The sequence below is a fragment of the Poecilia reticulata genome, linkage group LG21 (genome assembly GCF_000633615.1).
Source record: "Poecilia reticulata strain Guanapo linkage group LG21, Guppy_female_1.0+MT, whole genome shotgun sequence".
NCBI classification, from domain to species: Eukaryota; Metazoa; Chordata; class Actinopteri; order Cyprinodontiformes; family Poeciliidae; genus Poecilia; species Poecilia reticulata.
The window spans coordinates 13,413,400-13,435,061 of record NC_024351.1 but is presented as its reverse complement, the minus strand read 5'-3'; the positions used below and the strand labels follow the sequence as shown (position 1 = coordinate 13,435,061).

At 40.2% G+C, this 21,662-nt stretch overlaps 1 protein-coding gene across 1 annotated transcript; it reads right to left on the bottom strand.

Moving 5' to 3' along the window:
• Positions 1 to 2,516: 2,516 nt before the first annotated feature.
• LOC103457651 (XK-related protein 6) lies at positions 2,517 to 13,421 on the bottom strand. Its single transcript, XM_008397940.2, has 3 exons — positions 13,212 to 13,421; positions 6,462 to 6,658; positions 2,517 to 5,476 (listed from the first exon to the last, which is right to left on the bottom strand). Exons 2-3 carry the CDS (start codon positions 6,643 to 6,645, stop codon positions 4,506 to 4,508), a joined length of 1,155 nt encoding a protein of 384 aa, XP_008396162.1. The 5' UTR covers positions 6,646 to 6,658; positions 13,212 to 13,421; the 3' UTR covers positions 2,517 to 4,505.
• Between the last annotated feature and the right edge of the window lie 8,241 nt (positions 13,422 to 21,662).

The following is a 21,662-nucleotide window of genomic DNA, read 5'->3' as shown; positions in this document are numbered from 1 at the left end:
ATGGGGGAATCTGTCAACAAGATAGATTCTGTTAGCCTTCCGCTTCACTAATCATTTCAGTTTTCTTCAACTGGGGGAATTAACAAAGTGCTCGGGTTAAAAGAGACAGAATTTGACATGGTGGCGGCATCATCACACTGTGCGGATGTTTTCTGTGGCTCAAGCTCAGTACAGGGCAACTGCGAAAGCGAATCTGTTAGAGCGTGCTGGGGTTTCTTACTCCAGTCCTCGAAATCTTCTATCCTGCAACATTTAGATGCATCCCTGCTTCTACACGCGTGAATTAATTAAATGGACGGGTTATTACCGGAACTCGGCAGAGCTAGGAGATGGTGTGATTCAGGTGAGTTGGAGAAGGGAGAGGTGGAAAATCTGCAGAATGATAGATCTTGAGGACAAAGTACAGTCAGTGCTAAATAGTTGTGATCAAAGAAGGACTGAGTTAGAACGGAATAAAGTGTAAATCAAGATAAAACTGAGAATCTGTGGCAAAAAAATCTTGAAAGCGGAAGATCCCAGAAGCTCTTCAGCCGGTCTAACTGAGTTTGAACTTTTTCACCTGGGAGAGAATGGACTGACACATCAGTCTGTTGTTAAAGTTGCCAAAAAGACTCGCGGAGAAACGCATTCTCTAAGACAGACTGAATATAAATATCTGAAGCACTGTTTTAAAAATGTATTTGTAAATCATTTGAAATGTCATGTTTTCCTTCCATTTTACAATTACACAATACTTCCTGTTGGTCTACCAGATAAAAATAATTAAAAAAAACAATAAAAACACAATTGAGTTTATAGTTGGGCTTGGCAAAATGTGAAATACTCAAAGAGGTATGGATACATTTGCACATCACTGTAAAAGTTGGCCTGTTTGTTCTTGTTAATCGTCTAGGTGGGTCTCGCATATGGGAAATACGGAAGAAAGACGCTGGCATCACTGTCTGCATGCCTGGCTGCCATGGCTGGGTTGAAGCACCCAAGGTAACAAGGCACAACAAGGACTGAGACGAACAAACTTGTTCATATGCTCTTGCTGTGTGTTGCGGCCGTCAGGAGTTGTGGCATTAAAAAATAAAAATAAAATAAATCCTGACTCAGATCTCTGAATGGGATTTTTTCATGAAGTCAGCTAATGGTATATTATGTATCACCCTGAATCCTGTTTATTTTTTTCTTTACTGTGAATAAACATCCTTAACTTCACTATATCTACCGTAGCTCTTGAGACCCGTGTATATTTTAAAGATAATAGGAAAAAACATAAGGAACAAATGAAACCCACTCATTATCTGGCTAATCATTGGTTACAGAATGTGGCAGAACGGCGGTTGTTTGGTAAGAAATACATAAAATATACTCTATGTTTCATAAAAATTTAGAGTTGTACATTCACACTGTAGTCTTTAAAATGATTTATTTTGCTGTTAATTCTGTTTTAATGACACAGTTAGACAAGCATAGATACTCTGCATTATACAACAAGCACCAGAAAATGAAATCCAGCCCAGTCTAACATAATTTTGTATGTGGAGCTATGTTAATACCGTTGTACAGCCCATCGCCATCTTTTATCGCCTTATCCTACCTAGACACAGACAGACAGGGGGGGGGGGGGATGAGTCACAGTGTATTTGAACCTGATTTGGACATGAGTCCACCTCTGGAAAAGGTCAGCAGTGTATAGAAAGGACGCACAGCCCGCCAGGCAGCCGACTACCACAAAATATAGGGCCTTACAGTTCTTTTTGAAAGAAAAAGTGCAAACTGGAACTGAGAGGTGTAATCCCAGCCGAAGAGGATGAAATATGCAAAGAAAAAACAAACAATGCAGATCCTGAAGGATACGCCTGGGGATGAGAACTGCATTGAAACACCCCTGAGTCAGCTTGGTCAGTTGTCTTGGTTGTTGGTCCTGAGGAACACCTCTATTGGCTATTTTTCTTTTTTTTTGTAATTTATTTATTAATCACTCATCAGCTACCCTATTAACATGGCTGTTCCTTCACTAAGCAGAGAAACTACTCGAGTTGATATAATGAAAAAAATGAAGAACTTAATTGTTTGCATACAGACGTGCATTAATCTGGCGTGCTGGCTGTTTGCTTCACTCTTGTAGACCCAACAGTCCTCAACAATTCAGGGCTAAAGGGTGGAAGACCCCAGCAGCACATTGGAGCTTTTAGTCATGGCAGTGTACCTCATTGCAAGTTCTCATGTCAGGATCTCTGTTTGTTAAGCCTCAGCCCTGTTGTTCATTGACCAGAGAGTGTTTTGCAGGAGTGTGCCAAGGCCCTGAACAGTCAGGGAAGAGGGTGGAGCAGCAACCAAGGATGGAGTCAAACATTCGGCAACAGGACAGAACCGTGGGAAACATCTACGGACGGACAAGTGAACGCCCCTGATATCTAATCGGTCCCCCGTACAATATTCTGTCCTCATGTTCTTTTCCATCCCTGGCAAAAAAAACAAAAAAAAAACCCTCTTTGACCTTTATCCGGGACTTACAGGGCATCTGCTTTTTTTTTTTTTTTTACAGTACAATGTTAGCAGGCACACGAGGCCACAGCTATGCCGAACGCCGGTAAGTCAGGAAACAGGGATCTCTGTGTTTGTAAAGGGCTCTTGGGAAACCCCTGCTGGGTTTCATCAATACTGTGGTAAAATCATGCCAAACACTACAATGTAAAAGAAAACAAAAAAACACATCATAAATTCAAATGACTCATTGAGTTTATAAATGAAACGAATTATGAAATGCATTCATTATTCTCATGAATTTTTCAGTAGCCCTCTGTGGAAATTTTAGTCAAGCTTCTTTAACTTAGAAGGCATGGTATTATGTAGACATATATACATACTTTTCTCATATATTTCTCTTCTCTTTTTTTTTGAGATAGAGGGATGGTTGTGGTTGTCCCTGGGGGTATCAATAGTGAAAAAGCCCACACAGAATGAACCAGGGTTGAATTTCTTAATGTTATAATTGCTGCACAGTGTGCTAGTAAGACGGCACAGTTTTGCACATACCCATCCGTCTGGGGGTTGGGGAAAGGAACGAGGGGCAGTTAAATTACAAAGACAGTACTTTAAGATTTGATTTGGCTTTGCTTCAACGTGTCAGCTAGTTCCAGAGCAGTCACACAGGGTACATAAGGTTATCACCTCTCTTTAAGGGCACACAGTTGGTGAGGAGTGTACCGTTTAACTCTGCAGAAGTGAGCTATGTCAAAACAGAAAATATAAAATGTTCTCAGTTACCATAAATGTACCATAAATGTCGACAATAAAGTATGATGGCACATAAATATCTCAGATGTGTGTGTGTTTTTTAAAGAAGTCTTTGCACCTATCACTTGATTACTAGAACTAAATAAATAACATTTTATAACAAAATAGGGAGGTTATACTTTCCAGTATTCGAAAGGGAATGGTGGAGGATTCTCTGAAGGCTGTCTTTGTACAGCACGCAAATATTTGCATGTTAAAATGCACTTACACCTTTTCACTCGTAATTAACTACCTAAAGGCTATCTATAAAGTCTTTGGAATGCTTATAACACGTTTTGTAATAATTAAATTGGAAAATGTGCTTTTTTCTACAACTTTTTATTTCTAAATGGTTTATTTAAGATTTTTTTGTGCTGATGCTTTGAGTCACACAAGGCAATTTGTTACAGCTTCCTTCCCACCAGAGGGCAGTCTACATTGTAAAAAAATGTTTGTAAAACAGATTGAAGGCCAGTGTGCTTATGAATTTAAATGCATTTTGCATCTAAATTAAAATGAAAAAAAAAAGTACAGTTCACGTGAACAAAGTAAACACAAAAAGGAAAAATAAAACATACAACAAACAAAATCTCAGAATTACTTCTTGAAGTATCACCCATATTGTTTTTAAGCATATTTTTATTAATTGGCTAAGGACTTAGTAAACATTATTTGTTTCATATATTTCAGTGAGTTACAAAGAAAATGGCAGTAAATTTAGGGGTGTGCAAAGACCTGGCCCCTCTGAGACTCTCCTCCATCATTCCCATAAGGTTTTGCACCAGTCCCATGTCAGCGAGACACACAATATGCCCTTCACAAATATCCACAGGTTGAGTCACCAACACAGTATAACACATAAACACATTTCATAATGAAACATTCATATGTTATCTACACACTCATTTAGAAGCCTCCTATATCAGTATAGAGAGATTTATCTGAGACATATATATATCTATATATATGTATTATATTTATCAAATAGTATACTGTAACGTTTTCTCTCTGTACTATGTGTGTGTTGTTTTTTTGTTTTTTCCTCCAAAAATAATTCTTGAACGTTTGTCTGTCGGGTTTTTGGTTGACAAAAAAATATGTCCTGGAAAACTTTCAGATCATCGAGGAGTGATGAACAGAGCCCGAGAACGCATGGAAAGATGCAACATCTGAGGAGAAACAAAATGCGTGTGCATCGTTCTGTGTAAAAGGTGAGGATAGCATCACGGACAGGGCCTTCAGAGGGAGGATTCATACTGTAGAAGTTCATAGAGAAGTGGACCGTCCCTATACCTGATGCCCACCGCATTGGGGCTAATAAACTGCAGCACGTTTATGGTCCTGCGCAGTCGCCTATCAACAAAGTGTGCGTCCCAGGCTGGATAGCGTTTTCTGGGCATGTCTATTTTAATAAGCGGACCCTCAGGCGGGATGGGCCGGCCTGCTGCGTCCACAGGTTCTGTAGACCTCACTTGGAAAACCGGAAGGCATGTGTCTGTAGCTGTTTCGTCTAACCCCATCTGTTCTCCCGCCACGCCTCGTGTAGGGGTGGCCTGGGAGCCACGAGGCCCAGGCGTGGGAGCCATTGGCTCAGCTTCAGGTGGTAACGGGAGGCCCCATAGCAGTTCAGCACAGCAGGAGGAAGCCAACATCCTCATTCGGGGGCCCATGGGGTGTAGGACCCCATAGTAGAGAATCATGCAGGCCACACCTGAGGCAAAGCACAGGAAGACGCCACAGATGGCAAAAGAGGCATAGGCGTCAGTGGTGGCTGGGTCGCGGTATGCGTACCAAAGTGAGGTCAGGATGGCATTCTCCAGCAACACGACGGTGTAGTAGACCACCATTCTGTACCGCGTCCGGCCCTCGCGTACATTGAACCAGCAGAAGACGTAGACCACGCCCACCACCATGTTGAATAGTACTTCTTCCCATTTGGACATGCAAAAGTCAGTGCCGCCATGGATGACCCAAAAAGCCATGGCGCACCAATGGAGCACCACAAAAATGCCAAAGTAGATGTGGAACACTGAGGCAAAAAGGGCAAAGGAGAGCACCCGTGAAGAGATGGTGAAAAGGCGCCAGAACAGATGCACCAGGGCACCTCGGTAACTCATGCTCTTCTTGTCATCACGCGAGTCGCGGAGGAGCTTGTGGTAAGAGGCTAGCACCCAGGCCAACGACGTTAGGGAGGACATGGCAGAAAGACCTGAAAGACACACACAAAGCAGAGAGAAACCAGAGAATCACCAAGTGCATAGAGACATACGTAAGTACAAATTATATTTGTTAAACATCATAAACTTAAAAAAAAAAAAAAAAATCTATGTGTAACACTAAGAGGCGTATAGGTCTTTTAATTTTCAAATTAAAGATTTGCAGCTTTAGATTTTGAATCTTTGAAGTCTGAAACATAAATAAATCAAAATCCATTGCCTTACAAACTGGATAAGTAATTTTAAAATGCATTTTTCCTTCCCATCTGCTTTGGTTTAACGTTCTTTCACATACTTTATTCTTTTAATTTTATGACTTCCAAAAGAACACACCTACTGTGAACCTACAAGTCAGAAAACAGTTAAAAGTTGTAACCCCCCCAGAATTTACGGTTTCAAACTGCACTGGTGGTTCTTCCACTCACAGAAGACAGATTTTATTTTAGCCAAAGCAATCCGTCACATCTTTGAAAGCACTGTTATTACTGGGATCATCACACATCATCCAGTCAACACAATCTCTATTTAGTGGACCAGTTCGGTTTTTCTGTGACATCTATAATGGTGAAGTCAGCAGAATGTCTGAGGAACAACCCTGTGAATGAAAAATGATAGAGGATTTTCTGCAGAGCAGCGACATAGAACATTACAGCAAATGCCATGAAGGCATAAGGCACCCAATCCACTACGGGCACCACATGCTATGATTGAGTTGCTTTTCTCTGGGAACAGTATCGAATGAGGAAACTTGAGTTGTAAAACCAGGTTCAATAACAACGGTGAGGAAAGTTGGAAACTGGATAGAACACAGCGTAAATAAAGAGAAACACAGACGACACACATAATAATGATTTTTTTTTTTTGCCTTGGTTGCAAAAGCATCACGACTCTAAATGGAAACTAAAACTTATATGAGAAAAATCTAACCTGATTTTTACGCAAATATCAAGTTTAAGAGTAATCATATAAAACACTTACACTGCAGCCACTCAGCCTTGTTGCTCTGGATCATGATGCAGAGCTGCAGCACCAACTGAGGGGCGCTCTCTAAGAAGGTCTCCAGCAGTCGCAGCATGTTGACATCAGCATACTCATACATCATAGCCCAATAAAAGCGCCTCTGGTTCTCCTTCTGCCGGTGACTTTGTATCCCAAGATACATAGTGCGAATGTACCTAAAAGGAAAGAAAGGGTCTGAAATTAGGCTTCTGTGCTTTTAGACCACAAACACTTTCCAAAATTAATTGAGCGACATATGCGGTGTGATATACTTTCTATGAGAGCTTGTCTGAGTTTCCCCAACTGTGGGAGGTATTACTAGCAACAAGTTCAACATATAGTAGTCAAATTTGCGTATGTCAACAGGAATCATCGTAAAAAGAATATGTAACAAAGAGGATTACTCCTTTATAACAAAATTTATGTTAATTGTCACAATATGCTCTTATAAAGAATTATTAAAGGTAGAAAAAGAAGAAAAATAGAAATGTCATTGTAAACAGTTGAGAAAATAAATGAATAAAATAAACTGTATTTAATTTAAGTACACACTTAAAATAATAATATAATTGACCTGAAAGTTATTACATATCACATATTTTCTAATGTCATGCAGGCCTATCAACGTGGTTTAAATGAAAACTTCTTTGTATTCTTCAAACAGAGATTGTTCAGACTGCTTCCTCGAGACTGTAAAAGACTCAAACATAAATGGCTGAAGTTGGCCAAAAATATTTTAGAGCTACTTGTGTAATTAAGAAAAAAAACAACAAAAAGCTTAATTTTTCTGTTCTGTCCCGTGAATAAAAAGGCAAACAAGCAAATTAATTTTCTTTTTTTTTCCACAATACTGTCATTTTAGAACAGCAGTGAGGAAAAAAAAAAGCTAATTGAAATCTCAGTCACATTCTTCCAGGATTCATAAACTTGTTTCAGGATTAGCAGCCACCTTGTGTAATATCTATTTTAACACCTTCTGAAGTTTAATTGAGAGGTCATGAAGCAGAGTGCACACAGCTAATAGTATCACACTGCTGGTGTAATTAAAATCCAACAATTTCTTCTTTTTATGTTAGAAGATAATCACAAAGCTTGTTGTGTGTGTCTAACAATCAGTTTAATGCACTTTGCGTGGTTAAAGCTAATTAAGATTATTATCCCTCTTTGGGTGTGGAGTAAACTTTAAATCAAAGGATTCAAAAAGCGCCACATTCAGTGAATAAAAATTTAAACAGAAACACAGCAGTATCACGGCAAGCTCAATCCCCCATGTATCAAGCACATTTTTTAGCTTCTCAAAGACAGTGACAAAACTCTGGATGTACAGAGAAAAAAAAAAAACGTTAAATCAGAGTGACAGCTCTCATGCTTTGTAGTTATCTTAGCACTGACTTCAGCTAATGCACATTGGTTTGTAGCTGCAGGGTTTATCTGCCTGAGCTGGTAGAGTAGTCAAATAAATCCAACTCTTGATGTGAAGGCAGTCAACCGATGACAATAGAGCAGCAAGGACAGAAATAGACTAGAAAACAGCAGTCCACCTTTAAATTGGCAGAGGATCTAAATTCTGCACCTAAAGGTGAGACACATGTTCCACATGGGAACTAAAAGAAAGCCAAAATGCTTATGAGTGGTTTAATTCTACACATCTTCGGATATTACATTTCTATGAGATGAACAGTGTAGGACACCGAAGCGCTCTCTTTTTCTTTTCTATCTTTTTTTCCTCTGTCACAAAATATTTATAACATTTTCCTGCATATATAGGAAACCTTTTCCATGTTTTTGGGGCAACCTGTAGAAAACACCACTAGTTCACTGTACTGTGCCCTGTAGGGCTGTCTGGACTGTGATTGGCTCATCAGCCTGTCAATCATGGTTGACAACAACCTATCAGAGCCTTAATGTGTTGGAACTTGCTAGAACGTTTGTTTTTTGCAGTAGTTCAACAGCGTAGCAGCTGTATTATCAAAGAGGAGTTATAAGTGTGATGTTTACTGTGTGATTCTTACCGTTTGCATCAAGAATTGTAAGTTGAGCGACAATAAAAGGGACGCCACGTCTTTGAACGGATGCCTGCAGTTTTTTTTTCTGATACAAATCACCACGCCCTTTAGTTCACAACCAGTTTCCAGAAATGTTAGTAATAAACACGTGAATCAATCAACGGAGCCAAAACTTGCACAAACAGTAACATATCACAAAACAAAACCGGGGTACTAAAAATGAGCATGACAATTCTCAAGTTTTGCCTGCCAATGCAGGATATGATTTTCACAAAGCCTTTTCGACAAATGCCTTTGCCCCTCAATCGATATTCCAAATAAAGCCATTAAGAACAGATTGACGTTTCATATGCAATAAAATTTAGGAGCAATGTCCCATCTCAGGAGAGCCGATACGATGAAGAACAAGACAAGATGATGGAGGGGAAAAAAGTTTATTTGGGGATCAATAGTTTCAGGCAATTTAAGATGCCCCAATATGTTCAGAGGTGAAATCTCGCATTCCATGACATTTTCAGACAGATTGGTAAATGTCAAATGGAACAAGAGAACTCCACTTCCCCACCAATGTCCTGCCGTAAACAAGGTCTTTGTTTATACCAAGGAGTTTCAGAGGCTTTTCCATGAGCTCTCACTGCTCTGTTAGGTTTCCAGTTTAACCCAGTGTATCTTCACAACTTCCAAAGCTGTATTGCTTTAAAAAATCTATTCCGCAGCCATGTTTGTAGCTCTTTTAAGCAGATATGTCTTACAGATACTACATGAATGAAGGTCACTCTCTGTGGATCTACAAGGAAAAGCCAATTAGGAGTTCATTCCTTCTAATGACCTTCAGGATGTTTATTCTGGAAAAGTTTTGCACAGCCTGTAACCTTTCTTACTGAAAGATCGAACTATAACTTTATTAAAACGAATTGCTCCATGTTTCATGTGCTTTTTCCATCTACCTTAAAATTAAACCGAGGATGACACTGGCTAGTTGTACAAGAGCCTTATATGAAAATCGGCTTGATGTGAAACAGAATGTGTTGACACATTCAAACCTCGTGTTATTCATTTTTTTAAAAAAGAAACGACTGGTTATGAGGTTCCCCTTTTACAGTATTCTTCTCTAATCATTAAAACCCAATTATCTCATGAAGAATATTTGATTTCCATTATAAGGCACTTTACTCACAAAGCAGGCAGCAAATTGCCTATGCCCTTCAAGGTTTTTATATAAAGCCCTGGTTTCACACAAAAATACAAAACTAAATAAAGTACCAGAATATAATTCATAGAAAATTCCTTGATGTGCAGCTTTACATCTGCTCTGTGTATTTGTACAGTCTGCACTTAACCTTGCAAAGTTACCTATCGACCTTATCAATCTGTGGATTCACATTAGTGTGGTTGGTTGAATGGGGCTCTATTTATTTTATTTCAGTTCATTCCCCATTTCTTCTCAGCTTCAAGAAATTCTCACTTGGCTGATAACAGTTTACGTGGCCAGTGCTATCCAGTCAACTTCAGTGACAAAAAAAAAATAGCAACGTCTGAGTATGACATTGTAACACTACGATGTGAGGTAAATCTGTGTTACCATAAAATAGGAGGTTGTGGGCAGTGAAAGAGCAGAACACTGAAAAGGAATAGCATAGCTGTCCAGACTTTTATTCAACCTCCATTTCAACAGAACAGAACCCGTCTCGGGCCCTAATAAAAACCAACGAAGAAGAAAGAAACGGCTCCTCTTTAAAGCACAGCACAGTTCCTTAGCTATGGAACATCTTTAGTAAATAACTGATCTTGTATGAAACCATATTAATTGAAAAGGAAAAATAAATAATCTTACAACATTATTGTAGAGTTACTGCACAGGTTTCTTTAGACATTTTTTTGACAGAAAAATGTCTAAAGAACCAAATGACGGTACAATAAAAGGTTGTCCCAGGGTTTGCTAGCCATGTTTCAGGTTAGCAACTGAAAATAACTCACTCAACATACAGTCAGATCAGCTTTAGAGGAAACTTGCAGCTTTGCAGAAAATTGGTATTTGAAACTTCCAGCTGTTCAACCAAAGGTGCAGATAAATACTAAAAACTTCAGGGGACATAAGAACAGCTAATTGTTTACCGGATCTTTTTTTTTTTTTTTGCTATGGGTTTACGATAGAATTTCATACTATCTGAACAGTGTTGTTTCTCCTTTGTTCCCACGTGCACAACCCCTTGTAGTACTGAAAAGGAATGGTTGTCTTCTATTTGTTTTACCTGTTGGATTACACATTTCACAACTATTAATAGAACTTCCGCCGGACTGTTTGTGTGACATTTCATTCAATAAAAGAAACTGCAGGAAGTCTTTTTGGTTGCATTAGGAGCTGCCTACACTGAGTCATCAATGGGCCATGTGGCTTTGCTATCAATTAACCACATAGTAAAACCATATAGTAAAACACTGACAAACGTAGTAAATCCATGCATGTGTTTAAAGACAGTTAACCAAATGACGGTATTGATTAAAGGATGCATGAATGAGGAGTTTTGGTGTAGTCTAGATCAGCAGTCTTCACAAATACCATCGGCTTAATGCACGGTTATGAAAACAGGTATACCATGCAATGAGGTTGCAAAAATCAAACAGTGATTACATGACTTTCCGTTCAATGACTGCGCTTTTGTCATTGCTAATACCAGTGGCTCTTTTTACATCAGATTTATTGCATAGACATGAGTTTTTCAGATCCGTGTACACCCACTTAAACAAGTCGATTAAATTCATTTCAGTCTGCCAGCAGAATGTTTACCCCGAGGGCGCTATGGGCTCAACGCAGAGCTAAATTTGCATCCAGTCACTTTGAAATTACCCTGCACACCACAGGATGTGATAGGCCGTGGTTTCTGATAAGCGCGCGCAACAATGAGATAATAAGACTAATGGAGTTTTATTTCTTTTTAGGAGAGCACAGACGTATGGAAAGGAAGTTGCCAACTTTGTGAAGACTGGTAGAATCAGACAGTCTCTCCATTTGTTTTTTGATGTAAGTGTCTAGTTTTTTAGACCCGAGACATATATTAGAGGAACATGTGTTTCCTGGAATAAAAAACAACAACAAGGATTTGGTGTGAGCTTTTTGTATCATAGCATATGCCTGAGTCCGTGCACCTGGGTGGCTGCTCACTAATCATGGATGGTCAGGCTGAAAAAGTAATAAAATCTGTATATTGATTTGTCTACACTTTTAGACAGTGTAATAATAGGCATTGATGGTTGCAGTCCCCAAATCCCTTCTGACTAAAAACAACTCAAACATCCATTATCAACCAAGATACCTCTCGATGAATCCCAAGACTTTTGAAAAAATATTCTGTGGACTGAACCAAACAACCTTAGAACTGCTGAGGTGTACTTCCCATTGCATGTGGCATAAAACCAAAACAGTATTTTATAAAAGAACTTCATACTGAACATTGTCAAACATGGTGGTCAAACATGGAGTTTTCTTCAACTGTGGTCAATAGTTGTCTCTTTTTGATGTGCAATTTCAAACCATTAATAGGTATTACTTCCTCGTTGTTAGACTTTGAATCTGAGAAGACGACACCCAGGGTTTAAAAAACAGGGTTTAAAAAAAAACAAAGTCACAACTATTTTTTTAAGTTGCTAAATGCTCTTTGTGAAGTTGGCCATGTTTACCATCTGCTGCCATTTTCTGCAAGTAAGCGTTTGAGGAAACATTCAGATAGCTGCGCAGACTTTGACTTTGGTTAGCCAGATTGATTTTCCTATATCTCATGTAGTCACATTGATATATGCTGCATGGTGGTAATTAGGACAAGTTATTTTCCCACAGCATTTGCACTCATGAACTCCTATCCATTATTTTATTTCCGGTTTAATCTCAGAGACCGGTCTTAAAATAAATGGAAAAAGAGGAAGATACAAAGTCTTCACTAAGTAATGTACAAGTAAATACAATTATACTTGAAATTAGATTCCTTTTAATTACATTAAAACAAAACTCATGTCCGTGGTTCAAGTACACGGATATGACATATTTTGTTTGCTGGAATGATCAGGAAACAGTGCAAATATTTAGTTTGCTTTTTTGGGGGTTTTCTTGCAAATTTTTTGTGTATTTTTTGATATGCAATAAATATGAAAGTTTATTCTAAATAAAATGAAATAAAACACTACTTTTTGGAGAAAAAATAATTGCTTGGATTAATGGAATAAACACAAAAAAAATTGGCTGGTAGATTAATGAATAAATAGTTCCACATAGTGGTTTTAATGTGCCCATTTTGTGCCTGTTAAAACACTATGCTCACAGGTTTTTGATTTCAAAACAAAGTAAATAAATAAATAAAAGACCGGGATGGTTAAGCATTCGCGTTTTTGGGGCCCGTCAGAAAAATCTGAGCTCACTCCATCACATTTCAACACTGCGCCGCTTTTCTTAACAAGGATATCACACACATCCCGGGATTGTGATGCACACTGTTAACGCTCCCACTGTGAAATTTCAGATGTAGTAACACAAATAGCTGCAGAAAAAAAAACAAGCACACACAGAGAGACGAGTACAGACAACACACATGAACGCTCAAGCGTACTTGTCAGCGCTGAAGGTAATAAGGGATTTCCCTCCTATTCCAAAAACACATCTGTCAGATGAAACTCTCTCTTGTGTTCAATTCCTCTCCTTCCACGCACTCGCGCAGACACGCACTCCACTTACGCTGTGGTTTTTGATGCTTCCCTTTAAGCTCCATAGCTCCTCCACAGGGCTCCTCATGAATTATTTGTGGCAAGATCATAGCAATCACTCATGGCTCGTTAGGCAGCGTACGCATGGCCTAACAGCGCGATGCGGTGCCAGGGTCATCTTCCAGGCACAACCGTCTGCCATTTCTGTTGAGTAGCAGGCAACCATTAACCTCCTGCCCCGCACCTCCACCACCATAAACTGACTAACCAAAGATAAGACATCTGTTGTGAGGCGCTGACACAGAAACGCGCGGCCGCAATATCAACTTTTGCATGAGTAGACATCTTGACCTCGGCATCTGAGAGGCAGAGAGGGACATCTGGAATGACAAACGCGGACCATGTGGACAACTTGGCCGCGTTGTTCCTCGAGCTCGTCTAGAGTCACTGACCAGTGAATCATCTAAGCACTCTAACACTAATCTCTTGAGTAGGTGGCTAGATGGCTCACACACTCACGCCACTCTACCATGTTCAGCAGCATCTGTCTTCTAAGTCATGATCGTGGGAAAGCTGAGTAGCTCAGACCGTGTTCCTCACGAAGATCCCGAGCGCCGATAAGGCTGAACGAGACAGAGTTTTGTAGCAGGTGGAATGTGATGAAACACTAAATGTATGGGTGGGCATGTAATATATTAAATGCCAGAGAGGCTATGAGAAAGTAAGCATGTGTGCGTGTGCGTGTGTGTGTGTGTGTGTGTGTGTGTGTGTGTGTGTGTAAAGATGGAGGCTGTACCAGCTTCAGTGAATCACGCCCTGAGTCACTCTGAGGGACGCATGTTGACTCTTAATGAAGTTTAAACCTCCTCTATCAGGAAAATGTACTTTTCTGGCCATATTTCACTGATATATGCCATCTAAAACAGAAATTAATATCTTTGATTGTTTGTCTTTATAATTGATAATAGTCAAAATCTCCCCGTTTTCTTCTTTTAGTAAATTCTTAACTTAAGTATGAAAATGTAAATTATGTGTTCTGCCAAATGAGCCCATTTGCCCAATGTGAGTTATCCGAATGTATTGTCTTCTATAATGTATTGGAATGGTGTTTTAATTGGGAACATGCAAAATGCTGGTCAGCAAATAAACAAAGGCTTTATTTCCAGACATTGATTTTCTAGACCAGCATAAAATCCTTTATAATGAAATAAAATAAAAATCAACATTATCTCCCCCTCCCCTCCCCATACATTGTATAATTGTTGTTTCACAAATTCCTGTCTCACATCCTATCAGAAACAAACATCTTGGTCGAATTAATAATAATAATAATAATAAAATCTTTGAACACCATGATACTTTCACACTGCTGGTTTCTCATTTTGGCCCATGCCTACACAGGACTCAAGGCAATTGCTGACCTTTGCCTAATGGTGAAGTCCAACCCTGAATGTCAACTCTCAGCAGAATGAAGTGAGTACTGCTGATGTATGGATTAGGGAAGCACAGGAAACAGATTTAATACTCTTCTCCTATGCAGTATTTTATTTACAACATTCAAACAGAGTAGGTGTGTGCGGCTGTCAGCTCGAGTTCTAACTATTGATCTTACTGTTACAGGGCCAAAGGTTACCGTCTCTCCGAGAGCAGCGATGGCACCAGTCGACACCCACAGCCTTTAATGAGTGGGTAGTACATGATTTTTGAAGGGTAACATAATCTTTTCTTTCAACTATGATGAGATCAGGACGGATGCAAGGGAAGCTAGCTGAGATCCACCATCTTGTTTATTAATGTTAACTGCCTCAAAGATGGCATGTTTTTTTTCCCCCCACTCAATTAAAAGAGTGTCACGAAGATCCCGAGCGCCGATAAGGCAGAACGAGACAAGTAAGTAAGCAGGTACCTTATGTTTTCAAAAGTACAAATATTTCTGTGATTCTTTCTTTCCTGAACCACGTCATTGGTTAATGTGGCACAGCAAAGCTTCAACTTACACAGCAATCCACCACCACTGTGTTTTTATCCTCCTTATGTTGGTAAAAAGCCCTGGAATAAAGGCAGACTGAGTTAAAACCCCTGTTCCTGCAGGCAAGTCAGATAGATACACTCTGAGAAACACACAGCGTCCTGTGACCAGCACCTTTGGGCGATGACTACAGAGAGGGTGGCTGGAATGTTGAACAGAGACCGAGCTGACAGGAAGCAAACAGAGAGAGATGAGGAGCGGCAGCCCGAGATGAAGTTGTAGTTGTCAAGGAGGCTCCGCCTTGTCAGTTTTATGAGTTTGCAGTAGTTAACCAGTTCTGGCAGCTTGAATAAATATTAGCTCTGTAAAATGACAGGTCTTACAGTTGCTGTTCTGGATGTTATGCTTTTTTTAAAAATTCCTCTAAGTAGAAAATGAGCCAGGTTCAAGATCGGTCCAGTGGAATTACTGGTTGTTACTCCCAAAGGAGAAAAAAGTAGTTTGTAGGATCATTTTATTTAACTACTTTAGTTTTATCTTTTCTCTCATGACCTAAAGGGATATCTGCAGCTTTTCAATAAGAATAATAAACCTCTAATTTCCCTCACAAAAATACTACAATCTTCAACTGCTTGTTGTTGTTTTTTTCCAAGTAAAAAAACAACATTTTAATTTTTTACATTGAAAAATATATTTTTCAAAGTAAGGTTGAAAAATATATTAGAACACCTTAAAATGTCTTAAATTAAACGCTATTAGGATACAAGATCATAAGCTTTTCTTAGCAGATGATGCCACAGCAAACCATGATATGATTACATAAAGGCGTGCTGATATTATAAAAAAATATATATCCAAATGATATTTTCATTAAAATGCAAACCCTCACAAAGAGCAATCACATTAACACCTCCTTCTCCTGTGCAGGCAACACATGCTGGGCCCTACTATGCATATTAGCTTTCCTCTAGGCTGTACATTTTCCTTTCTTCTCTGCACACCAGTCATTTGTCACCATTAGCAACAGTCCACAGGTACCCCAACTCACTGAACCGAGGTCACGTGACTCTGTGATCACCGAGAAGAGAAGAAGCGKGGGGAGGAAGGGTTGCAGACAGGAACCCGAAACATGTGACAAAGGCTCCCCCTGCTTTCAGATGGAGGCGATTCATGCCGCGGATTCCTGTCGACGCAAGATAAGGTCGAGTCAGTTTTCCGTTGGACAATTAAAGCAGCACATGGATTAGAATCTGTGGATTTGGTATTAGTTTCCAAGAGAGGCCTGTTGCCTTACCTTTAAAATAGAGGATATTGATCTCCTGTCAACAGCACAGGGGATGTGCTTTCACACATGATAGCACAGTGATCACAGTGGTGATCAAATGAAAAGCACGGCTTAATTAAATTGCCCTACCTCGTTCAATAGGAAACGCGATGCCGATCGGACGAGAGATATGAGTCGGAGAGTACTGCAAAACAGAGACTACTCACTGGCCATTCAGGTTCAGGAAGAGCTGGCATTTTCTACCATTGACTTTGTAGAACATCTATTTTTCTCTGGAAACCTCACGATTAAAGAACTTCTTGCTAATAAGGTTGTTAGACAATTGTCTTTTTGTTTTGTTTTCTTGCTTTTGCATGCAAAATAAAGATTCATGCTATCTTTTGTTCCTCAGTTTGAACGTTTTGCAAAAATATTCCAACCGTTAGAACTTTTTCCATCCTTCATCACGTCACAGCTACAAGCCTGTGAAGTGATTAACTGGAATGTCAAACGCAAAGTCGTGGATATTCCATCTGTGGGCATTCGTGGGTTAAAGTGAAGCCTATTTGTATTTTCAAAAGCTTAAGCTCAGTTCTTTCAGGACTGTCCTGTTTCCATCTTCCCACCAACACCCCCTCCACTCTTGAAGAGAAGCATCCCACAGCATGATGCTGTCATCGCCGTGTTTCACTTTGGGGATGGTGTGTTCTGGATAATGTGCAGTGTTAGTCTGTCATTACATATAACCTTTTGCATGTAAGATAAAAATATCATCTTCCTTCTGTTTTTTTGTAGTTTGCCTACTTGATGTAGTAAATAGCAAAGGGGGGTGAGGGGGCGGCATTTTTCTTGTTTCTCTTCCATGAAGGCAAAGACTACTGCTTGTCCTGACAACACATGAGTTGTCATACATCTTTAGGCCACGTCTCTGGAAAAAAAGAAAAAAATTTGCAAAGCTGCACGGCTAACATACAACACTCTCCGCTCTCCAAATTCCCTATGTTTCTCAGATGTTTCTTCCTCTTAACTCATTTGCTATTGAAAGGTTGAAATACTTGCTATAGAGTTATTCTTCAAACATCCAAACCAGCAACACTTTGCAGATGGGTTCACAGCTTCTAATATCAAATACACAGTAGAATATTTGCTCCAGAAACATAAACTAAGCAGAGAGCTGCATGCCTCCATCCTCTGCTGGGAAAATGTGACAGTTTTGAGTTTAAATATTAGAATAGAGAATAGAGGGGCTCTTACAGTAAAAGCAATTTGTAACTCTGGTTTTCAGCTACCTTGGAAATCTTTTTTTTTCTTTTTTGAGGCAGAAAGAAAGAGATGGGGGAGAGAAAACCCCTGACAGCCTAAAGTGAAACGCTCTTCCTCTCGTCTCTGTCTTCTATTCTGCGCCTTCCTGCCCCCTCCTGTGCTGTTTAGAGACTGCTCTTCCACTAGAGGAAGGGCAAGATTATGTACGGATTAAGAAGAAAAGACTTGACCCAATTCCTTTTCAAAGAGAGCTGTCCAGAAAGACCCATGTGGAGGCTGGCTTTCATTCAGAGTCAGCAGTTATGTTGCGAGACATTTGGTGCTCATGCTTATTGGCCCCAAGTTATAATTAGCAGGGTTGGCCTATAAGGCTAAGTTGCTTTCTCGCTCACCTTCAGACAGGCTGAAGTGAGTCAATGACAAGCCGCTCCTCTGAAAATAACATACTCACCTCATACGACAATGGCTTTGGCAGTTTAGGTGACAGTTTGCATTATTTGAGCCCACGAATGGATGCTCGAGCCAAGTCAGCACACAAGGAAGAAAAAGTGCAGCAGGGGGTTGGGGGTTGGTGGCATGAACGTCGGGGAACGGGGTGGGGTGGGGAGGCTGAGACAGAGATAGAGAGAAGAGGCAGCGGAGATAACCGCTGAGAAAGTGGGAGAGAGAGAGAGACGGAGAGAGTGGGCAAGATGAGGGGAGAATTGAGAGCTGTGACAGAGTGATGTAGTGGCAGAGAGGAAGAGGAAGAAGCAGAGAGGCTGCAAAAGTGGCAGCGAGACAAAGACGAAGAAAACATACAAGAGCGGCAGAGAGGAACCGGGAAGAGTGAGAGGAGGTGAGTGAGCGAGGGAGTGAGACCCAGGAGGTAAACTAATCACCCAACACGCAATGCAATTTTCTGGCTTTGTGCCTCCACCCCAACCTACTCCGTCGTTCCTCTCTCTCTCTGGTGCACCCCCTCGCCGTCTGGGGGGCTCTTTTTACTATTCCGCTCACACACACTGTCTCTTCCTCCGTTATCTATCAGGACATACCATTTTCATGATCTCCCCACTACCCCCACACACTTCCCCACTCCTGCTGTTTAGTTCTACTCTGTAATCCCCTCTGGCTTCCAAACATGGTCTGAGCCACTTTAGCCATCAGCATTTTACAACAACAAAAAAAAATAAATGTAGATGAAGTCAGAGAAGTAGGAAGAGGTGGGGGAGAGGTTCTGTGCAGAAGTGCTGAATAATTTTTCTTAGGCGTAATAAAGCAGTAATATGACAGGGCGAATGACGGGAAAATACTTCAGCTGATTTAAAAAAAGAAAAAAAAGCATTTCCCTGCTAGCATCTCTTCACGAATCTCCTCCCCCCCTAGGTGAGAGCATTTAGGAAACGTTTTATATTGCTTCTGTAAAGGTTTCTTTTTTTTAAATGCTTAGAGATCAGCGGCGCAGCCCGCTTGCCTCCCTCACTGCTTTGCAGCGTCTTGATGATAGATGTTCACTCCAGACAGGCAAATAAAGGAGGCATATGCACATGCTCTTTAAATTTTTTTTATAAAAAATACATGCTTTCTCTCCCTTCCACAGTAAACGTGTATGTTTAACTATGATCAAGTCATACATTGATATATAAAATATCCCTCTTTAGGGCATATACCCGTGGGAAAGTAAAAAAAAAAAAACAGCTCCCACACACAGCAGTTTGCCCTATTTTCACAAGCGCAGCGACTAAAGAGTCAAATTAGTCACACAGCATGCTATTTTGAAAAATCGGAACCCTTTTGTAAGAGACAGAGAGAGGCGTGAGCGCAGGAGAGGAAAGTGAGCTCATTATTGACACGCAAGGTGTCACCTCATCCATCATATGCAACACTGCTGTCACACAGCTCTGAGGGCCACATACCAGTGCTGTGTTCAAGACCGCCTAACCCGAGACCAAGACAAGACCACAGCGTATCCAGACCAAGACAAGACCAAGACTTTTAGGGTCCGAGACCAAGTCAAGACCAAGGGAAGCCGAGACTGAGTCAAGACCAGCACCCCGCGCTACATGACACAATAAAATGTAAAATATGATCAAAATTGCTTCTCAAAATTATCTGAAACACAAAAGTGTAAAGAATAGAACATGGAAATCTGAGTTTTAAAATTCTACTGGCAAGGTGTGCTGTGGTGGCACAGGGGTTAAGCACAGCCCACATATGAAGGCTCTAGTTTTCAATGCTGCTGTCGTGGGTTCACTTCCCAGTCTTCCCCTTCTCTCATTACCCACTTTTCTGTCAATTCACTCCAAAATAAAAGCCAGTAGAGCAAATAAAACCTTCCCCCCCCCTCCCCCAGAAACATCTGGCCATCAATCTCCAAATTAATTTTAAGACATTAGATGCTACAAAAACATCAGCACCATTCACAGAATATATCTACTTTTATTTCAAAACATCAAACAGCTCTGACAGCAATATACAACAAAAGTCATACATTCATGGTACTTTGCACTGAAGGTGAAGCTTTGAAAGTTCATTGGAAGCGGCCATGGGTGGTCTTGTGGTCACCGATAGTGAAGTGTCTTTGGTGCTGCTCTTGTTTTCACCAATATGAAGGAGGAAGACTTCCAGTCTGGAAGGAAAAACAAGAAATATAGCACAAACATTAGGATAATAAATAAATATTTTAAAAAGTAGTGTGAGCAAAACTAATCAGACTCACCTGTGTGTGTAAGAGACAGTCACAATCAGTCTTTCAAATTACTCTGCCCACCTGGTTTACAAGACAAAGCATAAAAAAAGTCAGAAATAATTACTAAAGAAATTAGTCAGCTTATAGAAAAAAAATGTGGACAGCATTAAAAGTCGTGCCACCTGTCTGAAGAAATGTGTTGAAGTCTTCATAACAGGTTTCAGTCACCAACATGACACACTGACAAAGAAAAAACATTTTGGTAGTTTTTAGATGTGCCACAGGTACAAAACACCAGAGCCAAATGGCTCAATTGAATCCTCACAGTGTAGATATGTTCTCCAGAGTCCTGCTAATCACCTAATTATTGTATTCAGGTCTGGTGCAGCAGTGGCACATCTAACTTTTGCAGGACAGTGGCCCTCCAGGACTGGAGTTTAACACCTGTGACTTAGATCAAGCCAACGGTCCAGCACAGCCACTCCCCCATTTTGCAGTCTACAGCCAAAAACTTAAAGAAAACGAGCCCGCAGCTAAATAATGCTAATTCAAATGGCCTCCAGATTTTCCTGACAGTTTCAATGTTAGGTTAAGATAATAAACTGTCCAAATAAATGTACATTAAGCGAACTGTGTATATGAATCAATACTCGTGTAAACGTAAAAATAATGCTTCCATAAAAAATAGTCAAAAACATGATAATTTTAACATGGAACTTACCTTGTTACAATAAGCTCCAGACAAGACGCCATACTTCTGCCTCTGCTCCTCAGGCAAACATGTGACACAGTAGCGGAAAAAGACGGCGTCGGCCGGAGGCCGGGGGGCGGGGCTAATGACCGGGCCCAAATAATAAAGCTCATGATAATTTAACTTTACAACATAGACATGCCCGCAACAGCGGAGTTAACAAGTTTCACCACCACAGAGAGCGACTATGCCATTTTGAAGTCCATCTGACATGAAGTACAATAAAAGAGAAGAACAGAAACAAGAGACTACTGGTCACTAATGATGAAACAACACAAATTCAAAACATGTTAACATTCCAAAGCTCTAGCTAGTTTGCTATTTGTTGCCAAGTGACTGATGATGACTTTGGTGACAAACTTTATCCAGAATGCACCTGGAGAAAATAAGGACGATTAATTTGTAGTTTTGTGTGTCATAAAGTCACATATAAGAGTGAAAATAAAGCCAGTCATATGGCACAACATTTTTAGGGGCATGCCATAGCAATGCATAAGGAGAGCAGTACTGACTTGCGAAGCAAGTCAGTACTGCCTCCATGCATTGCATGGCAGGCACCTATTG

Coding starts and splice junctions, on each gene's coding strand:
- LOC103457651 (XM_008397940.2), bottom strand. CDS start 6,645: ATGTATCTTGGGATACAAAGTCACCGGCAGAAGGAGAACCAGAGGCGC. Junction 5,477..6,461: donor CAAGGCTGAGTGGCTGCAGT/GTAAGTGTTTTA, acceptor TGTGTCTTTCAG/GTCTTTCTGCCATGTCCTCC.